Source organism: Nyctibius grandis, chromosome 12 (genome assembly GCF_013368605.1).
Source record: "Nyctibius grandis isolate bNycGra1 chromosome 12, bNycGra1.pri, whole genome shotgun sequence".
In the NCBI taxonomy this organism is placed as follows: Eukaryota; Metazoa; Chordata; class Aves; order Nyctibiiformes; family Nyctibiidae; genus Nyctibius; species Nyctibius grandis.
This window is the reverse complement of record NC_090669.1, coordinates 1310039-1335995: the sequence shown is the minus strand read 5'-3', so window position 1 is coordinate 1335995 and position 25957 is coordinate 1310039. Positions and strand designations below refer to the sequence as shown.

Here is a 25957-nt window from a genome sequence, read left to right as displayed (position 1 = left end):
GCTTTTTAAGAAAAATCTTTTAAAAGAGTGATGTACTAAATCGCATTTGAGCTGGCATTATTTTTTAAGGACAGCTTTACAACACTATAATGAACTGCGACTAGCATCAGGCTGCCCGTGGCCATCCCAACACCCTCACTCTCACTGATGAAGTAAAGAGGATGGAGACACCAGACTTCAGGTCGGCTGCAGGATAGAACAGGGAAATACAGTAGAGGAGGGAGATGCAAGTGATGAGTGAGCAATTCTGCTTCTGTCCAACTCCGAGGCCTCAGTGACACAACCAACATACAAAACCAAAAGCATTTTGCACATCATAAAAGATGAAATGTATTATTGTTTCAATAAGAGGTAACAATCTCCGCATACAGTGATGGAAAGAAATTTTTAAATTTAACTGCAAGCCTAATTTTTGCAAATCCCTGCTCTCAACAGAACCTGGACAGAAAATATGGTTTTTTAATTCAAACAATACTTCAGCAGTCTACTTGCAAATATTGTGCAAATAAAAGAGAAAGGGGGTTTTCAAAGACTTTGTCTAAAAGAAAAAAAATTCAAGGAGCAATATCACAACAGCAGTATCACGATAGGCCAAGATAAGCCTCCTATCCTACCTGGCAGCGGATACTTAAAGCCAGGCTTAACAGCAAGCATAAAATAACAGGGAAACAGGGTCTTTCCTAGTGCACTTGCCCAAGAGTCAATAGCTCGGTCTCCTGAGACAAAGGCCACATGTTTGTTGTGCCGTTAAAACACAGCTAAGGAAGAGAACCAATCTTTCATAATCCATTTAAATTCATTTTCAGCAGTTACACAGCTAAGAGTCTCGGCAACTGCTTTTAAAATTTATCAGTCTTCCATTATAATGTTGTGACTGATTGTTAACCAAAGTGTACTAGTTTTCTTAAAAATTATGTTATTGGAGAATTTCGTGCGGCTTGTGACATTTACCTTTCCTGTTTTAATATCCTATCATAACACTCTTTAACCCAAATGTGTTATGAGTGAACGGCTAAGATACACCTAAGTACCAGCACAAGAATAAGAACAAGTTTCCCTGGAAGGCCACTGGAACAGAAACCTATTGCCTGCTGTCAGGGCTACAGTGACAACGTGCAAACTCCATTTTCTTAAACAATTAGTGCAAGTCAAAGTAGAACTGAAAGTCTTCAGATGAAGCAACTGAGCGTGAAAATACCAGCAAGAGCTAAGCTAAAGGATGGAAAGCAAACAGGTTCCATGTTAAAATCTTTGACCGCTTTCCCCCACCATTAACTGGATTTTGTGTCAGTGGGATACACCGCAATGCTAGAAAGCCCCATCCAAACAGTTTTGCATTTGCCCAAGGAATATTCTTTGGCAAATTTAGAAAGTGCTAACAAGACTATGAAAGCTGTTCATAACAGCAGCCAGATTTATAAAAGTGATAGCACTTACTTTACTTTGAAATGGTATTTTAATAAAAGCTTGGCCCCACATTTTTAAGTGCAAGAAATGGTACAGGCAGCAGCCAGTACCTGCTTTCCAACAGACAGGGTCATCCATTCACTCTGAATTCTGACCTGCTTTGGGATGCAGGACTACAATGTCGCCAAACATATGATCAAAATGTAAGTTTTAATTCTATGAGAAGTACCTGGTACCCACACCTCTCACCCTGAACAGATACTGCAAGAACAGCAGAGAAAGCCAGTGTCCACCACCTCCTCCTTTACACCAGAGAGCACCTGCAGGACCCCCACCGACCGGCGGCTGGGGCCATCCCCACCACAGTGAAGCAGCTGCTCTCCTGGCAGGCTCACGCACGGATGCATGGAGGAGTTGCAAGCTGCACAGACTGATCAACCTGCCCTGGCTGGAAGTCCAAGTGGGAAGGATGACACCATCATCCATTGAAACAAATGCCATTGGAGTGGACATGCACCTGCCTGGCAGCACGGATGCCCAGCCTACCCAAGAGGCCTCCTCTCCATCATCTGACACAGCACGCCAATGAAGTCAGCTCCAAGTGGCATCAGGCTCATTTTCTCTGCAATAAGCAGCCCAGGAGTCGGTGATTCATCCCCTCAAATATTCGGTTACAGCCAACCATAATAGTGCCTCATGATGGAAAATGCCTCTCCTCTCCATGAAACGGAGCGCATTGCCAAGCGAACAAAAAAACCTCACACACTTAAATGAGCAGAGAGGGTTTCGGCTACTAGAACCACTTCTGCAGCTTCTGCCACCATTACAAGAGTAAGACCATGGATTTCTCCTCTCAAGAGCGGAGTAACACAGGAGCTCAGTCAGCAAACCATGAAGTAAAGCTGACAGCTTTTCAAAATGCAAAACTGAGAGTTTTGGGCAGCAGTTTCCTATTAAGGAGATAAAATAATTAGAAATATTTCCTCAGCATTTCTTTCCCAAAGAAATGATGCTCCTAAAAAGGAAGGGATGGAAATACTTGTGATGCCAGTCAGAGGAAAAGTTCAAACTACCAGAAGAAGGAAATACTGCTACGAATTGCTGCAAGATTATCAACTCCAACAGACGAATAAGAGGGGGAAGAGGCCTGTTTGCAACTACAAGCTTTTAGAACATAGAGAGGATATCAGCTTTGAAATTATTGGGGTAGGTGATGAAAACCAAGAGTTTCCAGTAAATTAAATACAATTATGATGTGAAATTGAGACTTTCTCAGGAGATCGCATTGAGATTCGAGGTCAGCCTCTCAAGTGTAAGACTTGTGCAACCAAAGAGAAAGAGCTACTTGGCATCCAGTGTGGCTACCATGCAGCGCACGTAAGTGGACCGCAGGCTTCAGGAGGAGTGAGTAAATGCCGTGCTGGCTCTGCTGCATGTAGTAACCAAACATCATACTGTGTAATCTTAAGCAAACCCCTAATTCAATTCTATTTTCTTTAAAAATATCCTGGAGGGTTAGGACTAGTGTCAAAACTCAATGGGAAACAGCATTTACTGGCATGCAGCGTTTCACCATTCACAGGGCAAAGTTGTTGCCACAGTCATTTGCTTTCTTGCTGCAGTAAGAGCACCCTAAACCCAAAGCAGCCTGACCTTGCAAGCGCCTGTTGCACAGAAAGGGAAAGAGACTGATCACCTCTCAAAAACTCCCCACCTTCTGCCCAAGTGCTCGTCAGTGAAAACCCCCAGGGCTGTGCAGGCCATATGCAAAAAACTGGGCTTTAACCCTGCAGTCTTCTCTAGGTAATTCCAGCTTTGTCAGAAGCACGGAGTAGTTGAAGGGTCTGATCTCTTGTTCGACCTGATGTGGTAACAGTCAAAGGAGAAACAAGAAGCAGATCCTAACTGCCACCACAGTAGTTTCTTTTTCTGTAGACTCACTATGAAAGTCAGATTTGAGAGTCACCTGTAGATTGGACTACTTAAGTCTTTTTACTTCCCTTAAATCCATTTTTAAGCTGGTACGAGAATGCTAAAATTGCAACATGGATTTAAGATGAACTTCACTGTCTCGCTTAAACTAGTGTCTCCAAAGCAGGCCTGGTAAAGAGAGACTCTTGCCCTGCCCAGGTTTTCCCTTGCCTCTGGATAAAGAGAGGCCAGTGCCCAGGGCTCCTCAAGAGACTGTTCTGCTACAGCTCTTTCTGAAAGAGAAACTGAAGCATTTACCACCTCCTCGCTTCCTCCACCTCAGAGGTTGTAACTTCTCATCTCATGATCATTTAGGTGGAACTGTCCTTTGTACCACGGCCTTCAGACAATCTCTGCTTCGCTTTAACGCTTTGCATGTTTAAATCACCCGTTCAGCGCTGGTATCAGTCATGCAGAACATGACCTCCCCGTTCCCTTCTCCTCACACTGTAGACAAGTCATTAGATTTCTTTTCAGAGACAAAGCTATGCTTTGAGGCAGATGAATACACATCCGAGATAATGATCTTTTTTTAAAAGATAGTGGTATCTGACAGCTCTGGGGAAGTTGAACAAGACTTGCCTCCAAGCAAGCTGACGTGGCAGAGCTGCACAAGCTCAGCAGTTGCCCAAGGAGCAGAGGATAACGCACTGCTTCAGAAGCGGTGGGAAGATAACGCCCTGCAGATGGCAGGGAACACTAATCCTGCAAACTAAAGGGCTACAAGCACACGAAATAAAATTGATTAGCTACACCATAGCAGGTTTTGGCACAGACGTTCATTTGGAGGCTTATAAATAAATCCTTCAATTAATTCAACTTAATCTTCCTTGCTGCCCTGAAAGCTACAGATGTTATCAAAAATAAATTAATTTGCTAAATTTTGACAAAAATGTTCATGATATCAGGATTCAAAATTAAAAAAAAAAAAAAAAAGAAGAAATTGAGAACAGATAGTGCTGGGAAGAAAGTGTGGACTCTTTGGGTACCAAGCAGAGGTGCAGAACTGCAAAGAAACACACAAAAAACCCAATGCATTTTTTTAAAAGCTTTTTCTAGTAAAGTTAATAATTATCCATTTCAGAAAGGATAAGGCTTTACCTATATTACTACCCAGAAACCAATGAAAGAGTTCTCTTAAATTATGGGGAGATCAACTCATTGTAGTAAACACCAATAATACAGACTTAGTTTAAAGCACCTCTATATTAACAAAAGAAACTACAAAAGCATTTTGAGGGACAAGTCAAGAGATTGAACAGCTCAAACAGTCACAGAGTGCAATCCTGCCGTGGGAACTAGACCTGGGGCTAGCACAGAGGCATCTGAGTAATCGCACCGTGGGCTATGGAAAGATGCTACGAGCAGGGACTGCTGGAAGCAGGGGCAGATTCTTGTCAGCAAATCACTGCCTTCATGTAACAGAGCCGAAATGACGACAACCCAGAGCTGTGCTGTTTCTTGTCTGTCAACTAATCTTAGTCCTTTTGTTTCTCCAGTATGTCAGAGCTCGGCTTGTTTTCAAAGGAAGGTTAGGTGCTCTGTAGAAGGCAGAACCAGACTTGTGCTGTAGACCACAGAAATAAGCCCAGCTAGGTGGCATGACTAAGCTATTACGAATGCATAAAATACACTGAAAACAGTTCTGGATGTGTGAAAGATTTTGATAACATTGCTGAAAAATTCAGTGATGCCTCAGTTGGTAGCTTGCATTGTCGGCTGTCTGACAGCTGCCTCGGAGAGCAGAGCACAGAGCAGACAATGTCTAGAGCCTCTTGTTCTCAGCCTCACCAAATTGTCACTTTATGACACTGGTTATCATCTCAAACATGAAAAACCTAACAGCACGGCAGGAAACAGGCTGGAGAAAGTTCCACTTCTTGTTAATTCAAGCAGCATTAGAGGATGGTCTGATCTTTCGGTGCCCGTAGCCGAGAGCCAGTTTTGTGACCTTCCTTGCCAACCATGGCAAGCCAGCAGCTCTTTCTTTGCTAGCCTAAGTCTGGGACTGCACCGGCAGAGCAGGAGATGTCTTTTCGATTCTCCTTCCTCCTGTAAGTGGATACAGCAACAGCTGCTCAAAAGACTGCCATCCGAGTCAAATATAACATGTAGGTCACTAGGTTAGCAAACCTGCCTCAGAGGCACTCACGGGAAGAGTGATCCCTCATCTGGGGCTTCCAGAGCTGAAGTCTACAGAACTTGATGCACAGCTCTGTGCAGGTGACTGGAAACCCTTATCTCACCTATTAAAAGGAAAAAAACAACAAAAAACCCACACAAGAACCCTGCTTTTCTTCCTGTTTGTCTCTTCAGGTTCTGCCTTGAGGACCTTTTGTCTCAGCCCCGCTACAAGTCTACGAGGAAAGCGTGCTGCAGGAGAGATCCTGACGTTGACTAGGTGACCACGTGTAACAAGTGCTTCTGTCAGCAGCAGAGCCAGTGACTCCAGGTCTCACAAGTATCCTGCTCCTACCACTGAGCTGTGGTATTTTTTTCCTAGTGTTTTAAGGCCTCCACCTGTATGAAGAAACTCTGAGGAAGTTGGTCAATGGGTTTCAGAGCTCCTGTGGCTGAGAAGAGGAAGGGGACTAACTGCTTGAGAGACGACTCGGACAAGCACACGTGGGTTAGGAAGTGGGATGAAGACGAGTGCGTACATGTTTCACAAGGCAGTCTAAAATACGGTTTAAACGAGAGCGTGCACCCCAAAACCAAACAGTTTAAAATGCTGAACACAACATACTGACAATGGAGCAGAAAGAGACCAACTTCACGTTAGCGTGCCTTCAATTTACTGCCACGTGACAGCATTTTAACTTGCTGCCTCTGTGTCAAGAGGGAAACCTAACAGTGCACATGACGAGCTCTGCTCCATTTTGTGAGGATACCACCACATATCTACATGACTTAAAGACACCAGTAGGAGACATTTCAAAATGCAGTACGGTATCAGCTAGCGGAGATAGTGATGTGAAAGGAAATTTGAACAAAGGAGCCTGAAGAGTAACAGCCCAGTAAGCATTCCAGGAGAGATCGCCACCTTCATCACCAACTTATTGCTTAGGCTACTAAATATCTCCCTTTTATTCCTTAATTTTAAAACACAAACAAAAAGCTTGAGGGAAACGGACTTTGATATCACCTGACAGGCAGAGTATGAGAGATGTCCTACTTCACAGGAGGGAACCACACTATTGTAAGTAATCTATTTCAGCCCATCCACAAGGCTCACAGCAAATGAAACACGCTGAGAGCCAAGACCTCCCGTGTGAAAATACTGAAAAGGTACCCAGGAAGAGTGCGAAGAAGTTGGGCAGAAAACCATCACATCCCTTCTAAGAGAAAAAAACGAGCATTAAGAAAAGCACAGAACAAGATAACAGTGAGATTAAGGGAGGCACTGAGCGATCACTGAATTACGAGGCCAGAGAGTAGGATACCATAGCGGCTACCATGACGCATCGCAGTTGAACTCCAAGTATAGAATGCTGAAAGTAAATGAGAAGGAAAATTAAAGACTTCAAGGAAACCAATAACCCCACACCGATATCACAGCTGAAGGTAAGGGAGGCGTGTGGACTGGCTGAATTAGATGTATCAGCAATCTAACAGCAGGTAAATAACTGAGACTAAGCTAACAAACAATCAGCAATAGGTAATGACAGGAGTTGTGCACGATGCAGAACACTGCATTGAAATATCCTGGAGGAGCTTCCTACACAAGCGATGGACAGCAGATGCTGAAAACTTTTAGAGTTAGCAGGAACCTCAAGAGAACGTTTGGATGAAAAGGGGAGAGACCCCAAAAAGCGATCACGTAACTACAGTTGTGCTTCATGCATCTGAAAAAAGAACTCACCAGGAGAAATACACAACCTATTCAGGCAGACCTATAAACGAGAACAAACGCAGAGATTGGGGCACAAAGCAGTAACAGTGATGTCCTAAAGGGACACAGGAAGGGTGCCAGCAGGAGAAAGGACCTCTTTTGCTGAGTGGGCTTCGGCAGAGGAGAACAAAGACACATGCAAAAGTATTTGCAGAAGAATGGGCCAGATTTAGATCAGGGCAAAGAACAGATCAATTCTTTGCATTTGGATAAATGCAAAAGAAAAATACATTTAACAGCATCTCAGACCCTTAAAATGATACAAGAAGTTTTGAGAATGTACGGTCCTCCAGAAATCCACAGCCAAATACAGGAGTCCAAGAGCAGACAAGATGCAAGGGAGTATTTCAGGTGGCTCGTAGGTGATGAGAAGTGTCAAGAGATTTGTCTAGTTCAGCAGGGAAACAGCAAAGGTTTAAATACTGAGAAGTAAAAAGGGGAAGAGTCACAGTACACAAGTGTATGCAGGTCTCCACACGACAATAACCTCATAGCACTGATGGATGGACAGAAAATCACAAGTAAAGCAGAAGAACTGAACCGAGGACCAGCCCGAGAAAAAAAAAAAACCAAAGTACCAAACCAAATAAATGCAGTCACTGCAAGACAAAGGACAGAAAAATTAAAAACCGGAGGCAAAACTAGTGCTAAGCCGAAAAAAAATCTCTTGCTTCTGTTGAAGAAAACAAATACTGACACAGACATAAAAGGAAAAAAGACACCAAACACACCAGCATTCAGAAAACAATGCAGTATCTAGAAGGCTGAATAAATTTAGAAGAGAAAAGGCAGCTCTTATGTCCACGCTTGCCCACGGACCAAAGTTCCTCTGTGTGAGAAAGGCTGATAAACGCAGGCTGAGCACTCAAATGAACTCTGGGCTCGAGGTGGATACTGAGAGATTCAGAGTAACATTTTGCAATAACAAAACAGAAAATGAAAGCCAAGATGACTACAGTCATTCTCAGGACCTACATTAAGACTCTACCCAGAAGGGACACTGTATCTACTGCTGCAAAACAGAAGAAAAGAAAGAGCAACATTAAAAAAAGGGAAAGATTAAGCTACCCAAGAGAGAAACAGTGATCAGCAGGACAGAATCACAGGGCTTAAAAGAGAAATGCACGCTTGATATCGGCATAACACGAGCAGTGAAGAGACCTGCTTTAGAAGCACTGAACTAGGAGAGCAAAGCAGTACCGTGGTGTTACCACGCTCCTAGGAAAGGTGCCGCTGCCTAATTTATTGCCCAAGTATGTAAAACAAAGGATCCAGATCAATAGTGGCATATGGTAGCTCACTCCCCATCGTCATATTTCCTCTGTAAAAGACAGAAAACCCGCTTTGCAGAAATATTTTTACATTGAGAGGGGTAAATAGCTTCCAGGATTCTGACTTTTTACATTCATAGAAAAATATTCGAGGGCTCAACAAAATTCTCCCGAGTGTTTCTGAGCTCCCACAGCACCATGTCGGTTTGCCCCCTGTATATTAAATCCCCACCCGCCCCAAACCGCTGTAGCAAAGCCCTTGTTTTGCAAGTCATACAAGTACCAGGAAGATCTCCCAGCACCCGAGAGGCGCCGTTAAACACTTGTAACGCCTCACGGCCCCCGGGAGCGGCCGACTCGGGGTGCCCCGCTCCAGCAAACCCCCGTTTCAGTCACCTTTTACCGTTTATCCTTCGCGAACTCAACTTCACACCCGAGCCCAGCTCTTCCCACCTCCGGGCCCTCCAGGCACCGCACTGGGAGCGCCCAGCGTGCCAGCAGCCCGGCCGGGCACACGCCACTGCACCGCGGCCACCCGCCTTTTTATGCTGGTTGCCCTCCCCGGGGCGAGGGGGGGAGGGGGGGTACGGGTGACCCCGGCGAGGCAGCGCGCTCCCCGCCCCCCAAAAGCCAGGGCAGCACCGACATAAGCAAGCGGCGCCCACGGGAGCGCGGGCCGCTGCCTCAGGCCGGTGGGGCTGCGCTGCCCCGGCCCCGCACCCGGGCGGCCTCCCGGCCCTCACCCCCGCCCGGGACCCTGCCCCGGCGCACGCGTGGCTCCCGGGGCAGTGCAGGGTGAGCACCGCGCCCCGCCCTTAGCGACCCAAGGCCGGACCCGGCGGACCCCCGGGCCCACCGCCGCCACCGGAGCCCAGCCCGGCGCTGCCCCTTCCCCTCTCCGTGCCCGCCCCGCTCCACCTCAGCCCCGCGGCGCCCGCCCGCCTCACCACCGCCGTTACCCGAGGGCGGTGCCCGCCCCGCCTTACCTCGCCGCAGCCCCACCGGGAGCGCCGCGGGCCCCACGCCCGCCCGCCACACCCCGACCCGGCCCCGCCGCTCCTTTGTGCCGCGGCGGCGCACGGCGGAAAGATGGAGGCCACACACGGCCCGGCCCCGCCCCGCCCCGCCTGGCCCCGCCCCCCGCCGTCTCCCGGGCGACACGCCCCGCCCCCGGCCCCCGGCCCGAGCGCTTCGCCCAATTGCAGCGTGGGACCGCCCTGACGTCACCTAACGGCCGACCCTCCCACGTTTCTCTGACTTCCCTAAGAGCAGCGGGGATTGGCTCCTAGGTGGGAGGGGCTGCCTAAGGAAGAGCTCACTTGGTTGGTTCTTGCGGGCGGAAGGGGCGGGGCAACCGGCGGCGGCGAGCGACCCGGGGCGGGCCTACGAGGGGGGCTCAATGGCGGCGCTCTGGGCTGGGCTGCGCCTCTCGCTGTAACGGGCCGGCGGCCGCGGTACGTGCTGCCGGCGGCGGCCCGAGCCCCGGGGGGCGGCGGGGGCTGGGGCAGGGGGCGGGGGGGCTCCGTGAGCGCGGCGGGGGGAGCGGCTGCGGCTGCGGTGCGGGGCTCTGCGGGTGCAGGGGCGGAGGGGGCCGGGCCCTGCGAGCGCGGCGGCCCGGGCCGGGCTGGGCCGGAGGCCGGGCCGCGGGGGGAGGCCGCTCCCGCAGCGAGTAGGTGGAGGGAAGGCAGAGAGAGGAGGTGGCGGTGGGGGCGCGGCGGCGCGGGCTGGGAGCAGGCCCCGGGACTGCGGCGGGGAGGCTGCCCCGCTCCGAGCCTGCTCGGGCAGCGCCAGTAGCGGGATCCCGGTGGCGGGTTTGAGCCTGGGTACAGCGTGGTGGGGAGCGGCTCTTCCCCTCCGGCTGCAGGGCGGCTCCAGGCTCGGGGCGCAGCGCTCGGTTTGATGTGCTGCAGCGGGGAGCGCGGCCCGAGTCCCTGCAGCGGTGGGTGGAGGGGCCCGTTATTTAACCGAGCTGGATGCATTGGCATCCCGGCCTCTATTAGGAATAGCGTAGCCAGCCGGTGTAGGGAAGTGATCGTCCCTCTGTACTCGGCACTGGTGAGGCCGCACCTTGAATCCTGTGTCCAGTTCTGGGCCCCGCACTTCAAGAAAGATGTTGAGGTGTTGGAGCGAGTCCAGAGGAGGGCGACCAAGCTGGTGAAGGGTCTGGAGGGTCTGACCTCCGAGGAACGGCTGAGGGAGCTGGGGGTGTTTAGCCTGGAGAAGAGGAGGCTCAGAGGTGACCTTAGTGCAGTCTACAACGACCTGAAGGGAGGTTGTAGTCAATTGGGAGTCGGCCTCTTCTCCCAGGCAACCAGCGATAGGACAAGAGGACACAGCCTCAAGCTTCTCTGGGGGAGGTTCAGGTTGGACATTAGGAAGCATTTCTTCTCAGCAAGGGTCATTAGACACTGGAAGGGGCTGCCCAGGGAGGTGGTGGAGTCACCATCTCTGGAGGGGTTTAAGAAAAGACTGGACATGGCACTTAGTGCCCTGGTCTAGTTGCCATGGTGGTGTCAGGGCAACGGTTGGACTCGATGATCCCAGAGGGCTCTTCCAACCTGATGGATTCTGTGATTCTGTGATTGGAAGCTGCACGCGGGTACCGAAGACACCGTCTCTGTTCTAGGTCTGTCCCAGCCTGGGTGATGGCAGGAGCTGGGGAGCTTTATTTTTTTTGATCCTGGGAATGTTACCAGCTGGTGGGATCACAAGGTGCAGTTTACAGCTGTGACATAAACCTCTGCCATGTACAACAACAGCCTGTCACTCCCTAGAACACTGTCACCGCGCACAAACATAGGTGAACTTGGGACAGTTTCCAAACGCGTGTGTTTTGTCTGGAGGATTTTGTGTGTGTTTGAGGTGGGGGAGGGCAAAGAATACAGCACGAGGAGCAAATTTCGTAAGTGCAAGTGTACTTAAATGCGGTGCTGCTTGATGTTCTTTTTTTTTCCCCATTTTTGTGCTGCAGGATGTGGTTGTCAGTAAAGTTGTTATTTGCTGAAATGTGTTTTATCAGACACCAGTTTCCAGGGTTGTAGTGAAAATACTGTAGTTCTATGTCAAGTCATAATTAAACATTAATCCACTTCAGGTATCTTAAAATATACTCTCTAAGTGACCTGGGTGAGCCAAAAGGCAGGTGGTTTGCTGTTGAAGGCTTTAGTCCCCAGATGATACTGTGCCCTTGCTGAATCTCTCTCTTGCAGTTTGGTTTTATGACTTTCTGTCACCCTTGTACTGGAACCTTTCGTTTCCTCTCTAAATGGATGGGTTGAGATGACACAAGTGGAGAACGAGGTTATCTTGTTTATACAGCACTTGGGTAGGAAAGCTGGCCTTGTGATTAGGACCTGTGTTCAATTTTCGTCTTCTTTATAGGTTTCCAGCTCGAACCACCTTCAGAAATGGCACTCTAAAGTGCAGGTGTTCCCTGCTTTCTGGAAAGTGGGCTTGTCTTAGGGTGGATTTTTGTTAGATATTAAAAAAGAAACAAAAAAAAAGAAAGAAAAGTAAAAAAAGGAGAAAAATCACCAGCCCTTGGTCTGTCTTTCCTTCCCCCTTTTCTTAAGAGAATCCTTTTGTCTTGTCTTCTTTTGAGAATTCCCAGTTTAAGAATGCATCCTGCTGTAATACCTGTCCAGTGCTCTAACCTGGCTTTCTCCCGAGACCTCAATTTGTTGTCTGTGTTACAAACAGTAGCTCACAAAAGCATCAATTTTTGTAAGAATTTCAGGACTCTGCTTCCTGCAGGAGCGGTTCCTTGTGGTACAAAGGATGACAAACTGGTTCTGTCCATTATTTGGTTTACTGCATCCCTCTCTCTCTGGAAGAATAAATGTACTGGGTTCTCTTCCAGTGCTGAAATGCAGGCAGGGTGAGATCCTAAATGAATAATGCTTGGCAGTGTAGGGGGCAATCACCTGTGGTCCTTGAGGTACTTGAAGAAGTTATGAGAAGGAAATAAGAAACTAGAAAAAAGTGAGGTTAGCGTGACTTAAAATGAACAGCCGTGTTTATGTGGTACTTGTATATAGGGGATTGATGTAAAAACAAAATAGGCTTTAATGCTTCATTCTACAGCATGGAGCTGGCAGAATAAATCTTTACATGAGCCACTGAAGACTTGCACAAGCAGTTTGTTTCATCCTGGGCTTACAGGTGTCAAGTCTCCTTTTTAGAATGACTCCTTGGAGCGTCTTCACCCTGCGCCTGGTATTGACATGGGCACCTGGCCAGGGCTCAGTGGTGGGATCCCTGGAAGCAGAGGGCAGATGTAACTGTGAGAAGGGGCTCTGCTCACTTGTCAGAAGTGCTGCTCCTGATTTCTAATCCCAGCCCCGTTTTACCCCAAGGGAATTCTCTCTTTCACTCTCCTCTTGAACTCTGTGTAACCCTGACAGACAGCTCCCCCCCCAGAGCCTGTGCAAGCCTAGCTCTCCCCGGAGCTGCCGAGAGGTGCAGAATGCTTGTGAAGGTTAGAGAGATGAGTTGCTAATTTCTGAAATCTCACTGTTAAGTGGTTACATATTCAAATCCTTGAAAACAGGCAAGCTGTTTTCACAGGATGGGTGAAAAGAAATTAGGTAAAGTGAGGGCGAAGTGTCAAATCCTTTCTGCAGAGCGGAGAGGTGTAAGAACTGAAATAAAAGGATGTGAGTGAAGGTGTGGAGTTTTTTAAAAGTTATTTTAATTTAATTTTTATGTTTATTTAAGCAAGTTAAATCCAAGGTGGACTGGGCAAAATTCCATTAAAATGTGACCTTTAGAAAAGCAGCCTGAGGCAGACAACTAACAGGGAAGACATAATCATGGAAAAGAGTAAAGAAGGAGTAACAGGTGGTGCTATTAGTCTTAGCAGCTATGCAGTGAGTAGCTATCTCAATCAGTACTTACTACGTAGTGGTCTTTAGAGAACTGAAGTTATTGTAAGTGCAGCAGGTCTGTTCTTCAGGACGTGGAGGAATGTCTCATGCACTGACAAGTGAAATCAAGCCCCTGGTGTCTTTCATATTGTGTTTTTAGGAGGGGCTGTTCCACAATGGATGGGGGAGATGGTACTGCTGACCTTGTGATTAACAAGAGGTTTGTGTCTGAAGCGGAGCTAGAGGAGCGGCGAAAGAGAAGGCAGGAGGAATGGGAAAAGGTCCGAAAACCTGAGGATCCAAAAGGTATGGGATAGATTTTAATAACTATAGGAAAGAGATCGGAGAATATTGCACATTTGTGGCAAACAGAACTAAAAGGTAATAGCTTGTATTCCACAAGTTGGAAAGGTTTTACATGAAGGAACTAAGAACTGTTGGTGATTTAGTATTTCTAACATATGGTCTCTTTCCTGATTTGTTCCTTCCTTTCAGAATGCCCAGAGGAGGCATATGACCCACGTTCGTTGTATGAAAGACTTCAGGAACAGAGAGAAAAGAAGCAGCAGGAGTTTGAGGAGCAATTTAAATTCAGTAAGCACCAGCAGTTACTATTTTGAACCAAAACCCAGTAAACTGCATGTATTGTGTGCAACAGGTATATACAACATCCAACTAAGGGACTTATCTGTGTGTCTTTTGTACCCCTCTGAGACATAAACAGACTTCAGAAAAGTATTATTGAAATATTGTCTTTTTTTGAGGGTGGTGGATGTTCCTGCAGGTAACGTATTGTTGTGGGCACCGAGACAGCACTGTGCACATGCAAAACTCAAAAGTTGCTAGCAGTTGTGAAGCTGCATTCCTGTGAAGCGTGGAATACTAGGCTTATTTTGCACCTTAAATCAAAAAAAATCCTGATACCAATCCATGGAAAAGTGGAAATGTTAAGTGGTTTTGTGACTCTTGAACTCATGCTTTAACACTAGACTATCCCATTTGAATCAATAAAAAGAAATCCTGTTCCAGCAGCTGTTAGTTTCCAAGCTGTAACTAGTTGACGCAAAAGTGATTTGAGGCTCAAGATTACTGTTTGGAAGAAGTAAACATACAGCTTTTGATTCAAAAAAGTAGATATTTAACTCTTCTGATGACATGGGAACCTAATTTCTACTGGTGTTTGAATTTCTGGTTTTATAGAAAAATCCTTTGCATTGTATCACCTGTATATGTGATATATATGTGCTGCTGAGTGCAAAGATGATGAGAACTAGAAAATTATTAGTCAAGCATTTTGGGAAAAAGGGAGCTATTGGCCCTGTCTAAAGAGAATTGAGGATGATACTGTGGGACTCCATTTTAAGGTGGGTTCTGATCAATTTTGGTTCTTTAGCTGGAAGCCCTACCCTCAAACTGTTGTGTCTGGGTTGCCTAACTGGCTTCTGTCTGGAATTTCTCTTGTATTTGCAACGCAACAAAACTACGTTTCACCTTTAACTATGGCACAATCTTTGAGTTCTGTTAGATAAGGCTCCCTGCCCCGGCAGATGCTATCGAGGGCATTACTGATAAGCCTGATTGCCTTTCCTGTTCTGTAGTACATGCTTTCAGAATCATTCCTGTAGCCAAATTTCTTTGGGAGAAGGTAAGTGGGAGGAACTGACTAACTAAAGATTGAGTGGACTGTGGACCACTAGTTTACCTCATTAGAGTTCAGTCCAGTTTGGCCGCTTGAGACAAGATTTGTCCCGTAGTATGCTTGAATTTGCCTTAAAATGTTCATAAGTATTTTTCCTGTCCATGGGAATTTTGGAGGAATAGAAAACGAGTTTAATGCACTGTCATTCTGATAATTCAGAATTGATGGTGGGACTTGGGAGGAGGAACACCTTAATGTGGAGGAATTGTGTTTGCATAAACACTCAAACTTAGTTACTCTGAATCTTTTGTGTAGATAAAAACTGGTATACAGACTAGCAGTTCTTCTTTCAGCTAGGTTATTCAGCATTGCAAGAATGTCTTCCTTTTCAAAGTAAAATAATTTTAATAGAATGTTATAGCATATAAAATGAAAAATAATACTAGTATTCTCTAAGCTGCAACTTCTAAAATAAGCAAAAAAAGTGAAAGTTATTTCCTGTTTCTTTTAAGTGTCGCTTGTATTTTTGGTGGTGAAAAGTGGAAAGTACAGATAGTAGCATTAATGCATTAAAGTCTCCAACTGTACCTACAGGATTCTTTCCAGCTGGAGAGTTTCCAGTTTACTTCAGTAAACTTTTGATCCAAATCATCTTGGTGATGTGACTAAGCAGTTCTTGTCCAAGTAGCCACTGGAAAAGTGACTCTATCAACCTGGATAGGAAAGGCCTCTAATAATTAATTGTTTTCCTTGCGGAGTTATATTAGATCTGCAACGTCTTCCCTTTGGTTCAGGAAACCTGTAAACCAAGTACTGGAATGAGAAGCATCCCTGAGAGGGGGTAACTGAGAAGTAAACCAAGTGCTGCTTTTAAGGCAGTCCTTACGGAATAACAGATACGCGCTCACCTGGAGAACAAAACCTCCGGCAGACTATTTAGTAGAGAGTCACCGTGGTGTCAGCCATAAGGATCTCTACGGCTGCTTCAGGCAGGCAGAGAATGAAATGAACTCATGTCACTCTCTCCAAAAAACATCCAGAGTTTCACTGCTTTTGCTGTCTGTTTGAAGGAGCCCTCGGCAGTAGTAGTGAATGCTACAAGTGACTGTTTAAAGATTTAGGAATGAGCTCTGCGTTCTTATAGTTGGAAAGAGTAGGGCTCAGCCTTTAAAAAGTAACCTCAAATAAGAAAGGATTTATAGAGCTTTTCTGACAAAGACAGAAGCTTGCCAGTTATCAGTGTAAGTGGATTTCTTAGCTGGCCATTAAAGTGAGTAGGACTTGACTATGTGGGTGAAGATTAAAAAAAAATATGGCAACCTCATGTAAGAGCCTAAAAATCCTCTTATGTAATTAAACTCTAATGAAGACTAAAGGTGCTGTTTGGGTTAAGGTTTCTCAGGCTGACTACAAACAGCAAGACTTGGTCTTTCTAAAAGATTATTTTAGATCTGATTGAGAGATGCTGATTATTTGCAGAACAGAAAATAAAGGACCTTCCTACTGCACTAGTGCATGCTTTCCTTAAAGTAGGGTAGCCTGTTTAGAAAGAATTTATTTTTATTTGAAAGTTAGGAATTGTCTTGCATCTACTTTTTTTTTCCCCCCAAACAGATGTTAATCTCAATTAAGTTACGAATTGTTTGCTTTAAGAAGTGTACCCTCTATTTTGAGGCAAGATTTATGGGAGAAGTAATGTGTTTTTTCCAGTTATTGGTTGGTTTAAGAACAGATCCTGAGGAGACAGGCTTAAACTCTGTCTGAAACCAAAGCAACAAATACATCATTGTTTAATGTGGTTATTCCTTGTTTTGTGTAACCTGTTCCAAATGGCATTTCAGAACTGCAGAAGGGCTGCTTGTGTGAAAACTTGGTCGATTTTCCTTAATTATATCAGCATTTATGGCTTCATATGAATTGTGTCTTGCTTTTCTCTGTCATCATAGTGTTGTGTTCAAACTGTGTGTGTTGTAGTTTGTGTGCTTGAGTGTGTAAGAGTTTCAGCTTGTTAGCATCCAGTATCATTAACTGGGAAGTATTTTTACTCCTTAATTACAGAATCCAGCAGATAGCTTGTGGAGTTTGCTTTGTACCTTTTACTCAGCACAACGGCGTGACTGCTGGAGTATCCGGTTCACTCGGTCGCCCAGGACTCTACTCCCTGTGTTCCCAGTGACTTTGTGCAAATTGTTCTACCTCAGCAGCATTAGAAATGTCATACACGAGTTGTGGGTGCTTCCCTGCCTTCATGGGGCAGTTCGAAATCATCGGAAAGTGTTCTAAGAGAATGGTGAAATAATGCAAAATAAATGGCTGCTCCCTAAGTGATTTTAGCTCATCAGATGCATTCTTTTCCTTTATGCAGAAAATATGGTAAGAGGCTTAGATGAAGATGAGACACATTTCCTTGATGAGGTTTCTCGGCAGCAAGAGCTACTAGAAAAGCAACGAAGAGAAGAAGAGCTGAAAGAACTCAATGAATACAGAATATCCTTTGCAGTAAAATGTCTGGTGGTTATATAGAGGAGGATAAGAGGCTGGGCTGTAGTTTTACTCTGTCATTGACATTCTTTCTATACAACTGCTTTACAGAAAATGTGCAATGATAGACTTCTAAAGTTGAATGTTTTCATTGTAACTTGAATCTCCCACTGTAATGTTTGATATCCCCCCTCCTCAACCCACACATCTTTGGTACTGAGGGAGCGGCTGAGGGACCTGGGGGGGTTTAGCCTGGAGAAAAGGAGGCTGAGGGGAGACCTTCTCGCTCTCTACAACTGCCTGAAAGGAGGGTGTAGCGAGGTGGGGTCGGTCTCTTCTCCCAGGTAACAAGTGACAGGATGAGAGGAAACGGCCTCAAGTTGTGCCAGGGGAGGTTTAGGTTGGAGATCAGGGACAATTTCTTCATGGAAAGGGCTGTCAAGCACTGGCACAGGCTGCCCAGGGCAGTGGTGGAGTCCCCATCCCTGGGGGGATTTAAAAGCCGTGTAGATGTGGTGCTGAGGGCCATGGGTTAGTGGTGGGCTTGGCAGTGCTGGGTTAACGGTTGGACTCGATGGTCTTAAAGGTCCTTCCCAACCAAAACGATTCTGTGATAAAGGCAAACCAGCATATTCGTTCTAATCTTTTGCTTTTGTCTTCTTGTTGAAAAGTAAATGTTCTTGTTTTTTTAACTGCACATTGGCTGTTTTTATCATACTGGTTTGAAAGAATGTTTGAATTTATTTCTCTGTTATTCTTCTTGAAGTACTAGCTACTTTCTCCCTTGCTGATAACTGCTGGATGAGAAATTAAATACATGTGTGCAGACGTGCTGACTTTATTCTGGGAAGTCAGTGCCTGTGGAGGCTCAGCTCCTTGGGGTAATACAGACCTTTAGGCGGTACTAAGAGCAGGACAGTTTGGCTTTGCTGTTAAATGCCAAATTTTCATGAAGATCTGCTAGGAAATAATACAGGATGCTTTTTCTCTCTAATCAGTGCCAGTCAAGGGAAGTTGGAATGATTTGGGATTTCTGTGCTAAATGTTTTTTTGAGATTTACTGAATCTGTGCAGAACCTGATGGTTTCTTTGCCTCCTGATGAAAACCATTGCTTCTAAGTCCTTGGTGAACAAAGCACAAGTTCTCTTTAATATAAATGAAGGAGTTTGTGGACACAAGGAGGTGACCAAAACCAGTCAGCAAATAAAGCTGAATAGTGCCAATGCTACAAAGATCTGTATTAACCTTCTATTAGTTAATGATTTACAGCTTAGAGTGTGTGTTCTGTGAAGAGCATCTAAGTTATCTCAGTGATGCGTTTGTGAAAAAGCAACACTGATGGATTTTCTTACTTCAGAAATAGGCTGTAGTTGGTTGATGAATTTGGGATATTTTCTTGATGTGTTGGATCTAATAATGGGATGTTCATGGGATATATTTAGTTTTGGTGGTGGTTGCTTGCGGGTCTGGCTGATGCAGGGATGTGCAGTATATGGTTGTGCTGTGGAAGCAGCTGACAGCTCTAGTTAGGTCACATACATCTGGGGTGAACCATACCAGCCCAGAGGGAATCTTATGTGGACTTGAATTAGCCACATAACACACTGATCCCTGAATTTACTGAGCAGGGCCTCTTCGAGACATACAGGCGCATCTAACCTCAGTCTTTGCAGTCTTAGTAATATCATCTGACTCTGTATCTGAAGTCTTGCTGTAAATTAAACTGTAGAACTTATTGCTGATGGCGTGGAGGGAGGGAGAATGTTTTGTAGTCACCTCATCTCATGAGAAACTGAGAAGTTTTGCCTATTCTGTTTCCTTTTTTTTATTTTTTATTTTTTTTATTTAACCATAAGATTTCAAAGTGACCTCAGAGCAACTTGCAAAATGACTCATCTGTGGTTGAAATTTTTGGTGGTATTCTTCTAAATTGCAAAAAGTGGGTTTGCATCTGCAGGTTGTTACTGATGGTTTATCACTACAGTCACAAAAAAACAGCAGGTACTAGGTAAATGTGCTGGATCTATAGGTACTGTTCAAGTACTCTTCCGAACTAATAAGAGGAGTGTCAACCCAGTGGGTTTGATTATTGGGTCTTTTTCTTGGTATAACATCCAATTTAAGCTACCCAGAGGCATTAATTTAATGGTAAAACCTGTATCAATATTCAAGTACAGAGCTTTTTTTCTATCTTTTTTTTCTTCATTTTTTAGGTTGAACAATCATGAAAACATATATCTTAAAGGTAAACATGCCTTGGAATATTTTAATGCGCTCTCAAGCATAAGAAATTCATATGCATGGATGCATAGGAATTTTACTTCCTCCTACGTGAACAACTAGGTTGTTTTGCTCCTTACCCTACCCAGACCCAACTGGTCTGACAGTGTTTAAAGATTTATAGGTATTTTTTTGAGCCAGTTCCAACAAGTGTTCGAGAACAACGTCCTCTTGTCTTAAATCCTATGTAAATGTAGGAAAAGTCTCCCTCCAAGAAGCAGGCTTTACTGTAGAACAGTTTTTTAATGCAATTGACATTTAGGATCGAGGGGTTTATTTCTAAAGTAGTCTTCCTGAGAGGGGACTCTTCGTGGCTAGGTGTAGTCTTACATTTGCTAATGACAGCAGTACATATAAAATCTCTTGTTAAAAATGTGCTGTGCCTCTGGTAGGTGAGGAGTGTTAGGAGAATGGCATCCTGGATGGAAGTGAAAAGCCTGTAACTTTGTATCTTTTAAAAGAAAAGTCTTTGGGTTCCTCAGCCAGGCTTTTGTAGTGCAGTATTAGAATATAACAAGGTAATGAACTTAAATGTGGAAGTTGAATGCTGTAGGAATCGTGTGTTGCGACATCAAACCGTGTCGGACACAAGCAGCTTTCAGATCGCTTCTGATAGCCACAGGATGGCACTCCTGTGCCACCTTAAAAATTAAATAACTTTGTACAGTCTGGTTTTGGCTGAGACGACTTTCAGTTGAGGTAGGGAGCAGCCTGGGTTACTGCTGTATCCTTAGGAAAATCACGCAAGGAACGGCATCTGAACGCTCCTAATTGTGAACTGACTGGAGACTGTGTCAAGTCAAAGGAAGGTGTAAGAATTTTTGATTTGAAGGTGTTCAGTGGGGAAGAAAAACCCTATTACTTCAAATATACAGTCCATGAATATGAAATTCACTATCCAGTATTTACCTGCAATAACTGGGGCACCTGTGAAGCTCCAGCTTGTGGTTATGTTGCCTGATCAGTGGAACTGTAGTCAGAGAAGAAACTGGTAGAAAGCTAGATTTAGGGTTATAAGCAGATACCCTTTTAAATTAGGTTGATTTGCCTTTGCTACGTGCAGTTTAAGAGTTTTGCAGCCAATTTTGTGACTCCACTGGTACCTCATTAACAAACAGGATCTTGGGCAGACCACATTTCATCAGATACAGCTGGACACTGACTGTGAGGGACAGGACTAGCTCCTGCCACAGGAGGAGACCTGTTTAGTGTGTGTGCAGAGTGAGTGTGCCTTAATAACAGACCAAGTTCCTTCTTACCCCATCTAAGAACGTGCTTAAGCTTCTCCACCCCATTACGTGTTTCAGCTGCACCCCACCTTGCTAACACTGTTTTAAGCTACCTAGTTTTTCTGTGCAGTTGCAGTCTTTTTTGGGTGAATGTTGGACCACATGGACCCTTAATCAGATGTGTCTCCTTTCTCTTGGGGTTGGTGTTCAAACCAGCAGTAATAACCGTATGGCCCTTACAAGGAGATGAGCTGAAAAGTTAAGAGTGATAAATACCAAAACAGATAATTGTATTGTTTTGCTTTGATAGTCTGAAGTCTGCTGGGCTCAGCAAAAGGAGGGTTTGAGGAGTGGGAGTGAGCCCACCTATTGCTACTGAAGTTTTTTTGTACAGGTTAGGGATTGAAGCAGCAAATTTGAATTGCAAATGTGTTGATCCCTGTAGGAGGGGGAAATGCTGGATTGCCTTTTTCTTTTTTTTGTTTTTCCATCCAGTCTGGCCTTTTTGCTTTTCTGAGACCTTCAGGAAAAGGCAGGACGATGGGTATGTTTATGGGAGCTGGACGTGTCATGTGTTGCGCCTTTCTGACTTCAGAAAAGCAGCTCCCAGTCTGCTGCCTGGACTTCTTTCCAGGGAGAGCTGGTATTGAGAGCTCCAAACCCAGAGGGTGTATCTCTTCTGCCTTGGCCGAAGGTGCCAGCTAAATGTCGTTACAAATAAGTTTATTTTGATAGAATATGTGAATGAACTTTGGTTGCTGCTGTCAGCAGAGCTGGCTAAATATATCAGAGAGGAAGTGTCTGTTCTCTCCCTTCCTTCCCGGTTGATCCTTAACCCTTAATTCACAGCACTCTCACCAAAGTGGGAGTCAGTATGGACCCAAAGAAGGAAACTGAGAAGAAATTGCCCATGAAGTCAGTGGAAAACAAGAACAAATTCTCTCAGGCAAAGCTGTTGGCAGGAGCTGTGAAACACAGAAGGTTAGTTTCACACCTCTATAAATTCATGAGGAACGGAACTCAGTTAGCAGTGTGAAGGGAGGCAGGCCAAAACTGCCTCCAGAGAGTGAGGTGTGAACCTTAGCCCCAAAGAAGAAAGGGGGAAGGGATAAGAAAAGACCAGCCTTGTTTCTATAGGCTCTCACAAACTGTGGGAAAAACATGAAGCCATTCAAATAGATAAGAGTGTGTAAAGCAAGTGGGTAGACTCCTCATTCTAAACTGCCAGGCTTGGGCAATCCTGCTTGGGGATCTAGAGGGAATCTGTTTTACATCTCTATTTGTAGCTATCAGTGTCACCTCACTCGTGTAATTTCATTCAGGTTTGCATAATTTATCAGCCGATTTTATCTGTGTCTAAAATGGATTGTTTTAATTGCTACTGGGGGCAGCATGGGGGAGACATAGGTTATGAGAGAAGAGCTTTGCATGCCAGTTTGGTCCTGAGGGCATCAGGCAAACTTCCCTTGTTCCTCCCTGATTTGCACTGATACATAAAAACCCTTTCCATCCCAGGGAGATGACAGCTGTGTTTGATCTGTTTGCTGTTTTGATCTTGCTCTGCAAACACAGCTGCTGGTGTGCTACAGGTTATGGAGAAACTAGGCATGTGGAACCAGCCTGATTTCCCACAGATGAGTTGTCTAATACTTAAGATGATTGCTGACCTCTAGAAATTCAGTCAGTGTTTTTGAGTCTGTCCCAGAGACTGAGAGATTATTTTAGAAGCTTATCTTGTAGGGTGATGTTTAGCTCCCAGTACAGCAGTAATTGCATGTCTGGAAACTGAAATAAGCACTTCCACCACCTAATGTGTGAGGGGTTGGGTAGTTGTTTGGGTTTTTGGAGGGCAGAGAAGAGAAACCCTGAACTGATGACAAGCAGCCAACAATGTTTTTCTCTTGTAACTACTAGTACTTAACCCAGTAGGATGTAGAGAAAGAGCTGGCATGTGCTTAATAGCAGATCTGAAGTCTGCAGATGGCATCTATTTGAAGAGAGCATCTTAACTGACATGTCAGTGCCATCACAGACTTGCTTTGCAGTCCTGTATTTTTGCCATCTTATCTTTTATGGCAAACTGGCCAAAACCAACTGTAGTGTGAGTTCAACATCTGCTCTCTGAGCTTTGTAGTGTCCTGTAAGGGATGTATTACTATTAAAACCTCTTTGCACAGAATAACCTTTCATCTGTGCTGCATGTTCTGACAGGGACAGAAAAGAGATAATGCGTAAAAATGCTCATATTTCATCACTTTAGTTCATCCCAGCTGAAGCTGGGAAGCATTTGTTTATGTGGATGGCTTAGGACTGGAAACGTGCAAGAGTGGGAAAAGAAATTGAGCAGTGACAAGGGAGAGCTATAGAAGTTCTGAAGAGTCAAAAGTCCGAGTAATGCTCCTTTCCCCCAACACCACTTTGGACCCAAAAAGGACCCCTTTCATTTTTAGGTCAGACACTGCAGCTGTGTGTGAATTGCTGTAAAACCTACTGGGCTTCTTACTGGGTGCAGGATTTCTAGGTGTTTTGGAACAGGCTCTCTGGATGCTTGCAGGAGGGGAAGGAAACCCTGAAAGGAGAAAGACACCATTGTTGCACCATCAAGTGTGGTAAATCATCCATATGTGCAAGCCTGTGGGGTGGCTGAAGCTCAAGTAGTTGTTCCTGATGTCTTGTGGGGTACTTCAGCTGAACAGGCAGCTCGGGGTTACTGTGTAGGGGGTCTCACTTGGATTCCCAGAGGCATGTTTCTGTTTCCCAGGTTAACAGGTGATACTTGCAGTGTAGGTGTTGACTCTTTCTAGGATCCTGCATGTTCCCCAAGAAGCCTCAGTTAACGGCAGTTAGAAGTGGTGATGGTCATCAGGGGACCCTGCTGGCATTCGCTGTAGCATTTGAGGCAAAGATGTGACTTTAACTTCACAGTAATTAAGTGGTTGCTTATGAGGAACAAGACACTTTCTTATTTTTTCCACAGTTCAGATGGTGGTAACAGTGTGAAGAGGTTGAAACTAGATACTGATCACGATGAAAAGAATCAAGGTATGTCCTGATTTCTGTGTGTGGGAAGCTGTCTGTCTCTTACCTAAACAGCAACTGACTTGGTGTTAAATCTGATAGAGGATTTGCTTTTCTGCTCCTTCATTATGCAAGACAGCACAGGCCATGTTGGTAAACTATAGAAATGGTACCTACAGGTGCTGACAGCCTGCATAGAAAACAGGGCTGGAGGGAACCTCTACAGGTCATCAGTCTGTCCCCTGCCTAAACCATTCCTGACTGATGTTTGTCTAAGCTGCTCTTAAATCTCCACAGATAGAGATTGTGCACCCTCCTTAGGCAGTTTATTCTAATGCTTGACTGATTTTACCCCTAAAGAGTTTTACCCGATAACTAATAGGAGGCTCCGTAGCTGCATTTCGAGCCTAGTGCTTGTCCTGTCAACAGGAGACATGGAGAACAGATCATGCCTTTCCTCTTCACAGCAGCATTTGATTTAGTTGTGTACCTCCACTATTAGCTTTTCATGCTATGAAGTGATCTTGTCCATCCTGAAACCAATTTGTTTCAGAAAATTACGGGGAACTAGAAGGAAAATGAAGCTGCATTTCAGTCTTAGCTGTCAGGGCTGCGATTGACTTGCTGTCAAGATACTCTGACACGAACAGGGTGAGCTGCAATTGTGTAATGACAACCCAAGGCGCTTCCTGAATCTCCTTCTGTTCAGTAAACTTTCAGAACACTGGAAATAATTAATTAGCCGTGGAAGATGGGAGATGTTGACTAGCAGAACGATGGAATAAAACTTTTCCCCAGCTATGCTGTTATATCGCAAAAAAATATTCAATTACACAAAGCAGAGCTATTTATTCTTATTTAGTGGGTTTGGTACTTGACAGGCATCAAACTGACAACTTTAGAATAAAAATCTGTAATGCCAGCATAGAGCTGGGCTTGAACTAGTGATGAGAAGAAAAAAAAATCCCCTGAGGTAGCAAGCCCTTCCTGTCAGAACAGCTTTATTGCAGCATAAAGCTGCCTTATGCTTTAGTTAAATCCCGCAATCACCCGCTGCTGATGCGGCGATAGCGGGTCAGTGACACGCGGCAGTTCCTGGGCTGATGAAAAGCCCTTTCCCGCGCTCTCGTTTTTGACCGAGGTACCTCTCTTTCAGAAAAACCGTCCTGTGTTCCCTTGGGGAGCAGCTCGGTGGGAGGCTCCGCGGTCCACTGTCCCTCGGCAGCCGTGTGCATCGGGATCCTGCCTGGCCTGGGCGCCTACTCGGGAAGCAGCGACTCGGAGTCCAGCTCGGATAGCGAAGGCACCATTAATTCCACTGGAAAGATCGTCTCGTCTGTCTTTCGTAGCAACAGTTTCTTTGATGGTCCATAACGAAATCCCTCCGTGTGTAATGTAGTGCAGAGTATCTTCCAAAGCCCTGATGGATGCCTGTTGCATCCTTCTGCCCCAAATATAATCTTTCTAGCTAACCCTTCAACTTTAATACACTCAGATACTCCTAAAATAACTCATTATGTATTTTTTTCCCCCCCCCAACTTTCCATTTCTGGAGTGCATACTGAGCCTGGAAGAAAGGCTGCCATCCTAAACCAGAAGGTACACCTAGTAATGTAATTGAAGGTCTGAGGGTAGGGAGGAGAGAGCTTTATCTTTTAAAATTCTTACGGAAAGAAAGAATTATGATCTAAGACATTTGTACAAGACTAACAGGCAAAAAAAATACTCACTTGAAGCAGTGAAGTCTTGTAGAATCAGCCATGTGTTCTGTTTTAAAATGTCATTTTTATTCTGTATTTGAGAAATGGGGGCAGAACAAAAACCAAGCAGATGGTGAAGTGTAGATTGCCATGACACTGTAAAGAAGTTTTAGTGTTACATGATTAAAGACATTCTGAATGCA

The 25957-nt window shown here is 45.2% G+C and overlaps 2 protein-coding genes across 2 annotated transcripts in view; one reads left to right on the top strand and one right to left on the bottom strand.

The window, feature by feature from the left end:
- The window catches only part of RSPRY1 (ring finger and SPRY domain containing 1), a 38566-nt gene extending 28965 nt beyond the window's left edge, over positions 1–9601 (bottom strand). Inside the window, exon 1 of the mRNA XM_068411202.1 lies at positions 9528–9601. The gene's annotated coding sequence lies outside the window, so the exon portion shown is untranslated. The remainder of the gene's footprint in view (positions 1–9527) is intronic.
- A 299-nt stretch (positions 9602–9900) lies between these two features.
- On the top strand, positions 9901–25957 carry PSME3IP1 (proteasome activator subunit 3 interacting protein 1). The gene is made up of 7 exons (XM_068411299.1): positions 9901–9995; positions 13567–13712; positions 13902–14000; positions 17411–17533; positions 21885–22017; positions 24014–24078; positions 25211–25957. The coding sequence occupies exons 2-7, from the start codon at positions 13583–13585 to the stop codon at positions 25426–25428; spliced, it is 768 nt and encodes a 255-aa protein (XP_068267400.1). The 5' UTR covers positions 9901–9995; positions 13567–13582; the 3' UTR covers positions 25429–25957.

Coding starts and splice junctions, on each gene's coding strand:
- PSME3IP1 (XM_068411299.1), top strand. CDS start 13,583: ATGGATGGGGGAGATGGTACTGCTGACCTTGTGATTAACAAGAGGTTT. Junction 13,713..13,901: donor AAAACCTGAGGATCCAAAAG/GTATGGGATAGA, acceptor CCTTCCTTTCAG/AATGCCCAGAGGAGGCATAT. Junction 14,001..17,410: donor TGAGGAGCAATTTAAATTCA/GTAAGCACCAGC, acceptor TCCTTTATGCAG/AAAATATGGTAAGAGGCTTA.